Source organism: Toxotes jaculatrix, chromosome 10, assembly GCF_017976425.1.
Source record: "Toxotes jaculatrix isolate fToxJac2 chromosome 10, fToxJac2.pri, whole genome shotgun sequence".
In the NCBI taxonomy this organism is placed as follows: Eukaryota; Metazoa; Chordata; class Actinopteri; family Toxotidae; genus Toxotes; species Toxotes jaculatrix.
The window spans coordinates 12,768,661-12,784,085 of record NC_054403.1 but is presented as its reverse complement, the minus strand read 5'-3'; the positions used below and the strand labels follow the sequence as shown (position 1 = coordinate 12,784,085).

General features: G+C 43.6%; 1 protein-coding gene across 1 annotated transcript; it reads left to right on the top strand.

Moving 5' to 3' along the window:
• Positions 1–4,124: 4,124 nt before the first annotated feature.
• Positions 4,125–14,297, top strand: LOC121188524 (BTB/POZ domain-containing protein KCTD16-like). The gene is made up of 2 exons (XM_041048326.1): positions 4,125–4,947; positions 13,344–14,297. The coding sequence occupies exons 1-2, from the start codon at positions 4,125–4,127 to the stop codon at positions 13,787–13,789; spliced, it is 1,269 nt and encodes a 422-aa protein (XP_040904260.1). The 3' UTR covers positions 13,790–14,297.
• Positions 14,298–15,425: the final 1,128 nt, after the last annotated feature.

Genomic DNA, 15,425 nt, shown 5'->3' with positions numbered 1-15,425 from the left:
GAGACGAGGGCACAGGGTAAGGCAGGCTATTACAATGTGCACAGGGATTATAACTCAGCAGAGAGATTTAGGTCTGTATTTTTATATTTATTTATTTATCTAGCTTTCGAGGCTGCACATTAAGGTAGGCTGCACAATTTTCCATAAGACAGACAATTCTCTAGCTCGTCTGTAAAAATTACACACTATGGGAACAATGTTTGAAGACCAGAGGTTTAACTGTATCAATGAGCAATTCATCATAAATCATTCAGACTACATGCTTGTTTATATTTTGAAACGATTCTTATTTGACAAATGAATAGAGTACATGCATCACAACCTGACCAGCCTAAAAACGTTTTAATTATGGTTCTAACCCTAAAGGGGTAGAACCCTATTGACTTTGTGCCAGCTCATTATAATTTGTCGTCTTAAGCGGCTGTTCAAATTGCCGTGAGCTGGAATGAGCAAGAAACATGAAACTTGGCCCAAAAGCTGGAAATGATGTGCAAGTGCTTCCCAAGAAACATGAGCCAAAACCCATAGTTAAAGCCAAAAAAAAAAAAGTAATTTTGGAATGGCCACTCACACCTTAAGTCTGACTGACTTGAAATTTGACACATAAACACGGTGTGCTCCTGGACCATCAAGGTCTTCTATGATGGATTTTTTTTCTTTGCTAATTTTCATAATGTGAAAAATAGTAATATGACAGACCTTTTAGATTCCGACTCTGTCAACACCAGATTCGACATATGGTCTTGCAAGACACTGAGATACACAATTCTCTTGTAAATGGGTAAGATTGGTCAAAAAAAAAGTTACAAAGGGCAAAGCTTGGCAGGAAATTGGCCATAAATCAAGTTGTCTTCGAGCAATCTTGATTAAACTCACAGGGGGCATCCAGCACTCTGTCCTGAATCTACACCCCAATACGCTTAATTCTTGTGAAAATAGTAATAAATCACACATGCAGCCTGGATCAGTTGTAGAGGAAACAAGGCAAAAAAAAAAAAAAAAAAAAAACAGCTTAGCATCCTATACCTTCCACTGCTTGTGGGCATTTTGTTGAATTTATTTTTTTTTCTGTGTAAACTATGATGATGAAACAAGTGTGTGATTGGTGTCACTCCTTCTTCAAACATAATTAAACTGGCTTATGTGGCTTGGATTTTGTCAAGTCTGAAAGCTGCTCGTTCCTGCTCACAGCTTTAATTCCTTAAAAAAAAAGAAAAGAAAAGGTCAGAACCCTGAAATTGCCACTTGAGGCTATATTTTCTTTGTAGTTTTGCCCCAGCCAAACTGCACATATGCTTATAGCCTAATACAAGGGCTTGCAAAGCGCACAATTGTCAATTTAATGTAACAGCACATACAGGTTTTCTTACTTCATGCTCAGCTGGGACGCATATTGTCTTTCATTATTCATGCTGAAGTTGCATGAAATTCAACCCCTTCCAAAAGATAGAATCTAACCTGAGAGTAGCGCACGAACAGGAAATAAAACAAAGACAGGAGGCAGGGAAATTGGCTCTAATGGGAGGATGAGTGAGACGAATAAGAAACAGGGGAAGAGACTCATCCCCAAGCAATGGCTAAGGAATGAACTCCAAGTTATACTGTTATACAAGTACAACACCAGAGATATACTAATCTGTAAATCTAACAATCTTTATATCATTGAGCTACACCAAATGATATCAGATGTTATTTTCTATCTACAGCTGTGTCCACTTGAATCTAAAGGTCACACACACCACAAAACATTACAATATAATGTACAATGTAAGCTGTAAAACCTAACATCACAGAAAAAGAGATCAGTGGTATGCTCACTGTAGCTCTAAATCCCCACTGTTTGAATCCCACTCAGTCCCCTGTGGCTGCTTAGCAACCCCTCTCCAGCACAATATACTCTGAATTAACAGGGTAAAGCGTGACCGCTGCCTCCTCAAAACCACGAGTCAAGGGTGCTCTCCCATCATCAACGCCTTCTCTCAGCACCGCAGCAATAAAAGCCTCTGACTTATTGCAAGATGGCTTCAAATCGCACACAAAAACAAACAAGTCGCGAGCAAATAAACAAAAGATACAAAACAGTTTGATGAAGCCCAGATCAGTGTTAGTGCTGCTGGTGACTCCTTGTGATGTGGACAGTGCCCATAATGAGACCTTATGCTTCATAAATTAAACAAACAAGCCAATAAGTGTAAAAGTAGCCTCCAATTTTCAGGTGACCGTGAAACCTCTGAATGCATATTTTCAGTTTACCCCCACATCTGTTGTACACCTTATAAACAAAACTAGCTTGTGACCTACATATAACTGCATACATAGATGATAACATGCTTTGTCAAGCCTTAAATTCAGCCTTGTCTCACTTCCACCAAACTGGATTTTCCGCCCTACAGTACTTGGCTTCACTGTGGAGTATAGTGATGGCTCTATGACAAATTCACTGAGCAGGCCCTGAGCAATAATGTACAAGTCCCAAACCCCTGTCCTCCTGCTTCTATAATCCAAAATCAAATGACTCAGTAATGAAGGTTTCGTCTTCATGATTTTTTTTTAACTCAGGGAAAAAAAAAAACTGCTAGAAAAACTGCAAGGAGTGTGCAGTTTGTGGGGGATTTGTAACCAAAATGGACCAAATGTAATGTTAATGTAGCATGAAAAGTCATTCTTCTTAGTAAAATAAAGTAATATCAATCACTGCAGTGTTTTATTTGTTTATTTATGTATTTATTTTGTGTGTGTGTGTGTGTGTGTGTGTGTGTGTGTGTGTGTGTGTGTGTGTGTGTGTGTGTGTGTGTGTGTGAGTAGATCAGTTTATTTGAGAGTAGATAGTGCAGCTGTGTGTTGGGGGGTGGGGGCAGAGATCTGAGAGCTGAAGGAAGAATTCACTTTGTCAAATCGATGAGGAAAGGATCAATTTTTCATATTCAGTCACAGTGTCCCGGGTGAAAGCGGTAATACTGTCGCCTAAAGGTTCAGTCGGATGCAGAAGAGTGACACTGTCATCTCTATTTTAGTTTATTTCATTTAATTTGCCTTCATTGGCAGCTGTATAGAAAGGTGAGTTAAAGAGCAGTAGTAGTACAATGCCCCTGTAGATCACGTGTGGCTGTCACTGCCGATGAGTCTTTGAGCAAGACACTGCATGGGACCTAACCCCTTCACCCGTCTCCCGGGATAAGCGCGTCAGCTAAAAGCGTTAAATGTAAATGCGAAAGCTTCTGTGAAGACTCGGAAGAAGGGATTAAAATCCGCAACGCTGGGATGTTAAGACTGCATTAGACCTGAATCCTCTCCGCCAGATGCACGTCGCCCGTGGCTAGATCAGAATTTCATGAAAAACTGCACAGATGCACCCACATCAGTGCATTTGTCGATCTTCTGCAAATGTCATTTTCCTTTAAGATGATGTAAGACATTACTTCACGGGACGAGTTTTTTTTTTCCTTCTCTCTTGCACAGCTTAGAGCAACATTATCTTAAACCTTCTGCCGGACCGAGCGTTTCCGCTCTCAGCAGTTTGGAGAGATGGGTGCGCACGGGAGTCCCGCTTCCATCCTCCCTACTCTGTGAGCATCCTCGGAGCATGTTTCAGCATCCCATTTGTCAGGAGCGACGCTCAATAGCGAGATGATGGGATGCACGCACATCTTTCAGTTTATCTTGGACTGATGTGATTGAACTAGAAGCCAAAAGCAAGAATCTTTCCTCACTCAAAAAAAAAAACTTGAGCGAAAAAAAATGTTTTTACTTTTTTCTTTTTTGATGGTGGGAAATTTCTGGACGAAGTGAGGATTATATTTCTTTGAAGTCACAGTCATGACCCATCGCAGTGGATGTGTGTAACATGATGCTGGTTATGATAATCGATTGCGTTCAAAAAAGGAAGGATTCACCGTGGGCAGGCACATTTACGCATGGGGTTAAAGGATATACTGTAGGCACACCTTGGGATTGTTTGTCATGAGACACTGGATGTGAGGACTGCAGCCTGAAACAAGACTGTGCTTTGGGTCTGAGTGCATCAACAGCATGCAGCTACACCCCACACCCTGAACTTCTGGGACGTTTGCGCGCTCCCTGACCGAGACTCAGATTTCGTGCAAGATCTGAAATTTTTTTTAAAAATGGCACTGAGCGAAAACTGCAAAACGCAACCTGCAAAAGAGCAAGGCTCAGTGCAAAACCCTCCATCGGATGTTATTGAGCTAAACGTGGGTGGACAGGTGTATTACACTCGCCATGCCACCTTGACAAGCTTTCCAAATTCCTTACTTGGGAAGCTGTTCTCTAACAAGAAGGGGTCTTCAAACGACTTGTCCCGGGACCTTAGAGGACGCTATTTCATTGACAGAGATGGTTTTCTGTTTCGGTATGTACTGGATTATCTTAGAGACAAGCAAGTTGTTCTCCCCGACCACTTCCCTGAGAGGGGAAGGTTGAAAAGAGAAGCGGAATACTTCCAGCTGCCAGATTTGGCCAAACTTTTGTCCTGCGAGGAATCAAAACTAGTTCCAGACGACTTGTACTACAGTGATTTGGATGATGCGTCGCAGGGCAGCGACCAGAGGTTTTACCCCTCTTACTCCTTGGACAGGAGGTATGGCTACATCACAGTCGCTTTCAAAGGCGTTTGCGCGGCGGGAGGAAGAGAGAGTCAAACTGATGCCAAGGCCAAAAAGTTGCCGCGGATCTTCATCAGCAGCAGGATCGGCTTGGCGAAAGAGGTTTTTGGAGACGCCCTGAATGAGAACAGGGACACGGATAGACCACCGGACCGTTACACCTGCCGATTTTACCTCAAGTTCAGGCACCTGGAGAGAGCTTTCGACATGCTGTCGGAGAGCGGCTTTCACATTGTGGCCTGCAATTCGTCCCTGACTGCGTCCTCCATCGGTCATTACGCGGATGACAGGGTCTGGTCCAATTACGCACAGTACATCTTCTACCGTGAGTGAAGATTTATTCCTTCACGTTACACTTTCAGAAGTGATGTGAATTAAACTGGAGGCGTTAACCTTCAGAAGTCATAATGCAAACAACAGGGAAGCTAAACACAAACAACATCGGGTGTGAAGTAATAAAAAAAGGTGCCCCTCCCTGCCCCCAAATAACCACATCCAGGCTGAGACATCAGTGTGGTATTATGTGAAAGGTGTTTTACTCATTAACTAATGTAAAAGGTCTAGTCTAAACAGTTTTCAATGTGGAAACCCGTGTAATATGTTTGTCAAATGGTCTATACTTAAAGGCGAGCTACAGAAACCGGTGTGCAGCTCACACCACCAGGAGGCACGGTCGGGTTGCAGCACACCCTCCCTTTCTTGAATCCTTGCATCCCCTTGCAGTGTCTGACTTTAAACTTCTGTTCTGGGTCCGAGATGAGAGGCAAACTTGCCCACGGGCCCCGGCGGAGTTGAGTAACAGTGCTGCTACACTTCAAGTACATATGCGTCATGCGTAAACACGGGTTGTTGCTCAGATCCTGCCAACCGATGGGTTATGAATAATATAGCACCAGTGGGCAGCAAAAACTTGACGCGGATGCTGCTGCATTCTCTTTACTCGACGACAAAGTTTGTTCATCAGCAAATGCATTAATTAGCCGCAAATATGGTTCATTCCGCTCTTTGCAGGGGGAGGAGTTGGACCATATGGCCAATTAAAAAGCACTTTGTTCATTATTGCGAATGGCTCCCTTTGGAAGAGCTGAAGAAAGCCCAGTTGGTAGTTAAAGGTTGGAGGTGCAGGGGGGTGGACTGAGGAAGACATGACATATGGTTTGCTAATGATCTACCAATAGTGTTGTTAATACAGGCTAATTATAACAGAGGGGTCTGCCTTGACCCGCAACAACAGGAAGGATCTTACTGAGTCATTCAACTTTTTTGGAGAACAGCTTATGGTGAAGGTGTTCACCCCCTTCCTCACTGACAGACACTGCCTGAGGACAAAGGCATGTGATGGGACAGTAGGAGGAGGATGCAAAAGAGGGAAGAGACAGGAGAGAAACTGCAGTGAGACACGGAAGGGGAAAAAAAAGGATGCTGAGTAAGAAGAGCACGCAGAGGAAAGGAAAAGAGGGATTTTAAGGAAAAGGAAGTGAGGAAGAGGGAGGCGAGCAGATGGAGGAGCTAGCGGCTGAGCATGAGGGATGAGAGAGTAAAAGTTGCATGAGACCCGGCCATGGGGAGAAAGAACTGAGGCAGAAAGAAGAGAGAGGGAGCGGGGAGCAAAAATAGATTAAAGTAAGTATCAGTCAGGAAAGTTCATCGAGTCCGAGGGAGGGGAGAGGAAAAGATTCTAGGTGGTAAAGACACGGAAGCAAAGAGAGAGGGAGATACTGGGCTTTCATTAAAAGAGAGGAGACAAGGTGAGGTTGAAGGGAAACGCACACATAGATAGTGAGCATTAGGAGACAGAGGCCCAGTCAGGATGATGGATAGACACATCAAAGGCAGACAGGCGTGAGAGCCCCTGCTTCACAGCAGCACAGTGGCCCGCATCCACTTTCAAAACTAATACTGTAACCTGATTCTGAATGTGGGACACTGGCTGGCCTGGGGCAGGTAGTCCTGAACTAAGAATACATGGAGACAAGTGCACCTTTGGGAGGAGGGACATGAAACAGATGTGCTGTACTGGTATTTGTTGTTTCCAGCAGAGCATTTCACTCTTTCACTCTTCTTTCACCCACCTCTGCCCTCTCCCATCCAGTCACATATGAAGTGACAGAGAGTGGCTGGGTTTTTTTTGAGGGTGTAAAAAGAGCAATTCAGCGCAGTAAACAAATTGAGAGACTTTCTTCCAGCCTGTCAGTTCCTTAGCATCATCCACTTTGCTCTTCTTCTTCAGTGCATCAGTTGCTTTCAGACTTCACTGACTGTCAGTATTAGTGTGGACTCAAGTTTCCAAAATGCCCCTCAGTAGATACTCATCATTTTTACAGTGTGGAATCCTCTGCATTAACATTCAAGGGACTAATTTCTTCACAAAGTTAAGATGCTCTACTCTAAGTTACTGTCGTCTGCTCCCGCTCGGTTGGATATACGCTCCTGGTTTCACCACAGACTAAAACAAATGATACTTTCAGCAAGAGGGCACTCTCCTCGGGAGGCCACAGTGTCTGAGCATTCATCACAAACAAGAGCTTCTGCACCTGATGGCCATGATGAATAATTCACATTTAACCTGCTAAGACTTTCACCTTTCGAATAAACAACTGAGCCAGAGAGAAATTTATCAAAACTCATTACCAGCACACATTAGAGAGGACAGGACTTAGATAGTAACAGGTTTGGTCAGAAAATCCCTAGGATCAGCTGGTTGCAGGGGCTTGGTTTGCACTGCACTGATTTCAGGAAAGGTAATGAAGCCAATTTCTGCCAATTAAAGAGCCGTGATGGGGGTGACCCTATGGCGCAGTGGTTAGGGAGAGTACCACATGGGTGTAATGCCCTGAGCAGCTGGTCCCCTGTTCCCTTTACTGCATGTCGCTCCTCTACTGTAGATGGAGAATTTCGATTTACCAATATCAAAATTTCATGTCACCATGAATGAATGAATGGGTTTCCATAGATAGGTAAACTTGTCAGGTTAGCAGAAATGAAGGTTGTTTAGCCCGAGAGGGACATTTGGTTTTTCAACTGGCAGTGTCAACATTATTGTTGTGGTGATTAAAAACTCTAACCTCTCAATTGGAGCTTGGGACCGGTCTCCTTATTGCCAAATATCTCTGGGGAAAGAAGAGAGTGTTGGCTAATTTAAAAGCAATCTGTGATCCCAAAATGTTTCCTCGTCTCCAGTCATCCACTGCGGCTGCAATTTAGAGAGAGAAACATCGAGCTATTTTAGGGGCAATTTAAAATACGAGTCATATTTTAAAATAGGATAGGTTCTTTCAGTCAGTTCACAGATGAACATTAGCTGTCATTGGGGACAAAGCCGATTTAGAACCTGCTTCGACATAACAGCCTCCACATCACAGCGGCGGAGCAAATCATCATTGAACACTGGGACTGGTAACATCAGAGACAGTTTCATCTCTCTCTGCTCTGAAAGAGCTGTGCAAAAGTGTCCTGTCAAAATGGGAGACACGTACAGTAAAGATGGAGAACGATTGTACTCGCCAGGTGTGCTCTGTTAATATAACGGTGCAGTCTTCATTTGGGCTGTGAATGAGATGATGTGTGGCCATAATGGCTCCTGAACAATGGCCACAAGGCGGCAGGGAGAGATGGAGGTGGGGAAAGTAATCAATTGCCTGGGTCTAATGGAGGCAGAGATTGGACCGTCCCCGAGCTCCCAGAGAGCCTGGTTGGAGTCTGGATGGATTGTCAGTGCCCTACAAGAGATGGATGGTGCTCCCATGAATAACTCATATTCGTCTTAAAGAGCACCCGGGCAGAAAAATAGTCCGAAGAACGGGCGTGTGTGTGTGCCTGTGCCATTTTTTCTCACAATAGTTGGAGAAGCTTGGGCCACTACATCAGTTCAAGCAGACAATCTGGCTCACCTTGGGAGTAAAGCTGAGTTTATTGAAAAGGTGCAGATGCAAAAGAAAAATGCAGTTTTTGAAATCAGTCATTCTTCTAAGCAGCGTGCACTGGTGGGTTTTTCATGTTTTAGGTCATTAACTATAAAAAAAAAATTTGCTTCTTCTGCGGCTGTTTCTTCTCTTAACCTCAATACAAGCTTTTGCACTGGTTTCTAGGCAACCGTTAGTTTTCATTTCATGTCGCAGCATTAAAATGATCCTGCAGAGACTTAGTTAAGCAAGAAATTTGTAGGATTGTAATATTTCCAAACTGGGATTCAGGTGCTGTCAGGACATGCTTATTGATCCAGCCCCCTCCCCCCCAACAATATGATGTATGACTGCTGACTCACAAATCACGGATGTTGAGAGTGTCCTTGAATGCACCAACTACAAACGAGAGCTTTCCCTCCCTCTCTATTCCCCTGCTTCATTATCAAGTGATGATGATGCAATTTAGACAAATAAAAATACTAAGTATAGACTTCAATGGATTATTCATCTCAGCAACGTGAAAGAGTCCGATTAAAATGAATGGAAACAAATGTCTTCATCAAAGATTAAACATCAGTGTAAACGTGAAGCACTTAAAACATCCAGCATGTTCCTTTAAAAGAAGAAATTAAACCTTAACAGTATTATTCAGCCATAATTTACATACTGTCATTTTGCCCCTGGTTCTTCTATTTTTGCACCGTGTAGCTGTAGGAGAACAGGTACAGCAGCTCTTACCACCTGACATCTAACACCCTAATGATCCCTCCAGAGACTCCTAATGGCTACTTGGATGGCGAAACTCCTCATAGTGTGGGCCGGGCTGAGTGTTTTCTGAAGGCAGGGGGGATCCCCTGAAGGAAAGCTTTGTCAGGTAGTGACTGTATTTTTAAGGTATGACTCTGTTTCGGCAGCAAGTGCAAGCTGTAGAAATGTGATCGAGCTGATAAATTTTGCCCCAAAGAACCAGTGTGATCTAAGCTAGAGCTGGAAAATTTGAAAGCGGATCTGATGCTTGAGCTCAGTGTTACTTTGAATATCACCTGCTTGACAGGGCGAGGGGGGGTGGGGGGGGGGGGGGGGGGGCATCAGAATTGCCCCCCCTTCTTTCCTCCAGTCTCTTGAGGCATCATTGAGGTGTTGACAAGAGCTCTGTGAATACTCCCCACCCCAGCTTGCTTCATCAGGCTCTTGTGCAGTTGAGTGGTGTGGAGCTGGGTCAGGGGACAGGCCTACAGGGAGAGGCTGATATAGACATTTCAGTCTGTCTGCGTTGCTTGTTCATCTCCCTGTCAGGAAGGCGCTCAGCGGGCAGCCACCCTCTGACTCTTGGGGTGGGAGTAGGGGCGGGGGATGCGGACAGCACCCGCCTGTCATTAACAATCAGACAGTGAAGCTGTCACTCTCCTCATGGAAAGCGGATAATTTGGGCAGGGCCAGTCTATGAGAGATGCTCTGTGTCCTTGAATTAGGTCATGCAAAGCTTGTTGGGACTCCATGGGTTACTCCAACTTATTCCTCTCCACCTCTTTCTCATCACTCCTGCTGATGGGGGTTGTTCCAGCAGAGTGGGCTGGCTGGGCGAAGGTCATTAATATTGACAAATTCAAATGTATGCAGATATTACAGACATTATTATATCTGGCAAGAGGATGGCCATAGCCATCACTTAGGCTGGACACAAACTGCTGAAGTGATACTTTCACAGCAAATAGGACTATCTTGGTGAAATGGATTTCCCTCCCCCTGTAAGGACAGTCACTGCCTTTGCAAGACAAGCCTTTTTTCTGCTGCAAGGACACACTGGCCTAATTTGTGAGCTAACAAGCATGTAAACTACACTTTTCCTGAGGCAGTGGCAGAGTAAAACTTATTTGTGTAACTGGATATGGGAGCTGGAGAACATAAGAGTGTATCTAAGATCACAGCGTCTCCACTCGAATGAGCTTAACCCCCTGACTCGCTGGATGAATGCATATTTAAACTGCCAGACAAAATTACCCCTAATACATATAGCGTTTCTTCTTTTCTTTTTTTTTTTTTTTTATAACCAAAGCCAATGCTGAATTTAGTTTCTTTCACAGGGCCAAAAAATGTTTCTGTGCTGAAACCATGCAGCAAGATGATTCACACCACTCAGCTTCACAGGATTTTGTTTTGTTCAGGCAAATAAGAGGCAGTGATGAAAGTGAATAAAGCAGACATGTACAGTTCAGAAATTCAGAAGTTAAGTCTTTTTTTTCTGAGTTAGACAGCTTGGATGTAAAATACTGCTGTGTATTCAAAACTTATTTTCATTTATTCAGATCAAGGGCACAGTTTGTGGAATTTCAAATACGAGTGGCAGACAGCTTTGGGTCACTCAGTTCTGAATATGAAATAAATTGCGTTATGGCCTCCTGGTTATGCACAATAACAACATGAAATTGCTGAGTGATGAGGCTTTCTTGTTGGGTTTTTTTTTATTCTCAACTTTCAGCATGCGATTGCTCTGAGTGTCTCTCATATTACATGACTGAAGCACAGAGCTGCTCTGCTGTTAAAGAAATAATCATCAGACACCCTTGATGAGTCAGTTCAGGAGCACAGATAAAAAGACAAGCACACCAGTGTCTGGCAAGAAGCTCACTGACATTTGAATTTGAGTTTGTCAGAGCTCTCTGCCTTCAGTCCCCATCATGTCCTACTTTCCTGAAACCTTTTAACGGGTAAAAAAAACAAAACAAAACAAGTCATTTTATTCTAATATCCAGGCAGTTGAATTTCCATAAAACTAACCTCTCTCAGGCACGAGGACAAACATCCCCGCTTTCATTAGATTTTGAGTTTGAAGATACCCCGTGTGACATGCCTGCATGCCCCCGTGCAGAACTCGACTCCCTCTCTCTGTGTTATTTATGAGAAGTGCAGACACAGCTTGAGTCTTGTCTGAGGACCAGCCCCAGTCTTTTAATGTGGTTGGAATATGATCTCTTAGACGGACTGTATAGATCTGAGAAAAACACAATGCAATCAATGGCTTCCCTGAAAAGATCCCAAAGTGTGTTATACACACCCACTTGTTTAAATGTACCCCGGAATGACTGTGTTTCCTGACAAGGCTCTTAGTTGTTTCCTGCCTTTAATCTGACAGGGATATCAAAGCCGAACTTGGCTTCGTTCTTTCACACAGATATGCTTTTTGCATCATGGGCTTGTGCGGAAACACACATTTCCATGTCCAGGGTCTTTTTAGACAAATTTCCGTCTGAAACAAAATGAAAGCCCAGGTGCTTCTCAGCCTGTCAGAGGCTTTAATACAATTCATTCTCCTGCATGGCCTGAAAATCTTATGATGCTATTATTGGGTGTTGGCTAGTTTCCTAAACGGGTTGCCCCTCTGGACTACAGCATCCATCCATTTAGAAACAATGCTCAGCCTCCCTCCTCTTGATCCTCCCCACTAAAGAGCCTGCATCCATTTGCCTGGTGCTGCTCGCCTGCTGGATTCAGCCAGATTCATTTTCTGTGGGGGGAAATTGGTGCGCTGATTGGCCTCTTTACTCATGGATTAGCCATTAAAAAGCTGTTAGTGACTCTCTCACTATCAGGCCAATGCAATCATCGCACCAGAGATAAGGTCATTATTACAGTCTGTGCAGAGAGGTTAAAATCTCCCTTGAACTCTGTTCAGTATAAATTGGTGCATGCACTGGAAGGAGGTAATGGACAAATTATTGCTCCCTCTGAGATATCATTGGTATTGAGTCTGTACCATCACATTGGAAAAAGCCATTAAGAGGGTTTTATAATTGTGTGTGCATGAGTTTATTTCTCATACAATGTTGTTTATATTACAGAGAGCACTGCAGTTTCCAACACTGCACATTTCTACCTGGTAGTACATCTTAATGAGATCATGGTTCAGGGATATTTTTGGAAATGAAAGACAGCTACTGTGTTTGCTGTCTTTACTTAAACACTTCACAAGCCAGCGGCCAGTGCGGTACAGTATTTCTCGCTCATAATTAGCAGCGTAGGAGGATGTGAGATGAGACAAGAAGCAGGCACAGGAGGAAGAAGGAAGACTACTAAAATCTTCTGCTCGCACCCGCTTCACTGCTCATCCTATGTTTGTGAGGGAAGGTCAGGACTCCTGCAGGGTCTACAAGTACATCTATTCACTGACCTGGATCTCTTACCACCTACGATAAATTATTTTTTTGTGTTTACCTGCTTTTTCTACCTTGGTGCCTCCCTAAAGGTAGAAAGCACATTCGCACACTTATTTGACTGAGTGATCTTAAATCGGAAAATAATAAACCACCTTCTTGGCAGCCAGGTTCCAATCCTAATAAGAAACTGCGACGGCAAAAGCAGATTGCTTTGGCTCCGAGACGAGCTTTGCTTCGGGAAATGGGAAAGGTCTTTCAGGGAGTCACACTAAACTGCACTGAGCTCTGGGGTTTTCCTTATCAGGGGAAGCAATATGCACAGCCCACCAACTCCTTCAGATTCAGCAATTAAATGTCAAAGCCAATAACTTGCACGTTCTTACATCTGTACAAGCCTAAATACCCACACACACATCTCATCTGATATTCGTTTAAAGACACTTGTGTGACATTGAAACTACTTGCCAGCATTTGCTTGATCAGTAAAACTGTTTCTTTTGATTAGTTGTTGAATCTGTCACCATACAGACAGCTGGGACATTAGTTTACAGTCTCTCTCTGCATGAAGGAGGGTCTTACTGCAACAAAAGATTTACTGAATGTGGTCAGAACAACTGACAAGTGTGTTTGTTTGTTTGTTTGTGTGTGTACGTGTTTCCTAGGTGGACCCTCACGGTGGTCATCCTCTCACTGTGACTGCTGCTGCAAGAGCCACAAAAGTGAGCGTGAAGGAGAGAGCGGCACTTCTTTGAATGACCTCTCCACTTCCTGTTCTGAGACCCAGTCAGAGGCCAGTTCTCCTCAAGGAACCGTGATTTGTGGCCCTGTGAGACGGCAGCCCAACATCCAGACTCTGGACCGTCCCAAAGTACCAGTTCACATGCTGCAGCAGGCAGAGATGCGCCGCAAGACTGACATGCTCCGTGTGAGAACCTTCGGGGTCCGGGAACGTGAAGCCGCAAAGAGGAAAGCGAATAAGGAGAAGATGACTCCAGAGCAGGAGCTGGAGAAATGCATCCAGGACTTCCGGCGCATTAGGATTCCTGATCGCTTTCCGGAGAGGAAGTATATGTGGCAATCAGAGCTCCTGAGAAAGTATCGTCTCTAAATATGAGTGTAAGGAAAAGACAGAAGAAAGACATGGTACTGTAGTATCATGTTACCATCAATGAAAAGTATTAACTGCTATAGGCAATAGACTGCACCCTCAAAGACACATACTGTACTAGAAAAAAAAAAAAAAATATGGCCACTTTCCCCGCCAGCATGACTAGAGGAGCACACACATTACAAGGCAGCGTGAGTCATTGATTTGTGAAGTATGCACAGTGTTGTGTATGATATGCACTCTTGTAAATCAGGTTGGGGCTTACATCGCTAACCCTCTTCTCACTGCAGAGAGCTGGGAGCCAGGCGTACTACAGGCTACTACTGTATCACTAGTTGAAGCAACAAGGCAACCTCAGGGGCAACATCATTTCAATTCATCAACCTATCACATACTGTATGTGCAACTGCCCTCAATAGCTGTTTTTTAAATGGATACCCAGATGGTGCTGTGAGTTAGCAATGGAATATCACTATACTCCACTGATAACACATATACTTATAGCTTATAAGCTTTGATAACGGCACTGCATGTCATTTCACCCTTAGCATAATTATGCAATATCAAACGAACTTTCAATTCACTTTAGTATGATGGGTAAACATGATGTGTTATGACTGAGACTAACCTAAATGAGGAAAGCACTGCCTAGATCTGTTTGCCATTGTGAAACTTTTTTGTCTAATGTCATTATGTGTTGGATAGATGATATTGTGTAGGTAGAATATAATGCCAATGGATATTGATCTAATCCTTGATTGTAAGTGTGCAAAAAAAGCTAATAAATGGGTTAGAATTGTAATTAGTAATAGTGGACCTTCTTATGACTTTTAAGATGTTTAGATTTAAAGGGATATTTCAGTCTTTTTCAACCTGGGTCTTGTGTTCATGATTGACTGTTCACTAATCCACTGCCCCAAAGAGCAACTGTCCAGGCACAGTTTAGGAACCATAGCAAGCCAGGCAGGCCCGTCAAGCTCTAAATTTCTCCACATGTTGAAATGACATACAGAAGCTCGACTGGGCTGAAAACAAAACCATCTTGTATTGTGTTGCACCCACCGTCACCTGCCCACCCCACACAAAACGGGCTACATTTAAGAAGTGAAATAGATCCTTCCTTGTTGACATTTTAATGTGTGCCTCAACCTCTTGAAAGGATCTCAAGGAAACGGAAAGAGAACCATAGCTGTGCATTACAAGCACCATTTATAGAGAGCGCTATTTTTAGCGAACAGATTTCTGCAGTGTTGCCATATTGCATCCGTAAGGAGCGCGGCCTGGGGACCGTATCACTGCAACCCCAAAAACAGCACTGTGATGATAGATGAAGAGCTGCCTCTCTCTTGGGACACTGAGTGTCCTCCAACACTAGTTCAGAGGAAAAAGCTCTTTTACAGCTTAGTGGTACATTTTGCTCTATACGCAGAAATGCATGTGATACTAACCAGATTGTAAGTATGAGACATAAACACCTGTGGGGATTTTTCCTTTGTCAGCAGTAGGGCATTACTGCAAACTGAAACCTATAATCCAGCACAAAAATGACATCACCCTACACCCATCTGTTAGAAAAAAGGAAGTTAAAAAAAATCTCAGGGCTTTCAAGTCTCTATTGAGCTACTGTTTCACTAAG

Excerpts from the sequence above, each read along its gene's own strand:
- LOC121188524 (XM_041048326.1), top strand. The coding sequence starts at position 4,125 with ATGGCACTGAGCGAAAACTGCAAAACGCAACCTGCAAAAGAGCAAGGC. Across the intron at positions 4,948-13,343 it reads CGCACAGTACATCTTCTACC|GTGGACCCTCACGGTGGTCA; the intron begins GTGAGTGAAGAT and ends CGTGTTTCCTAG.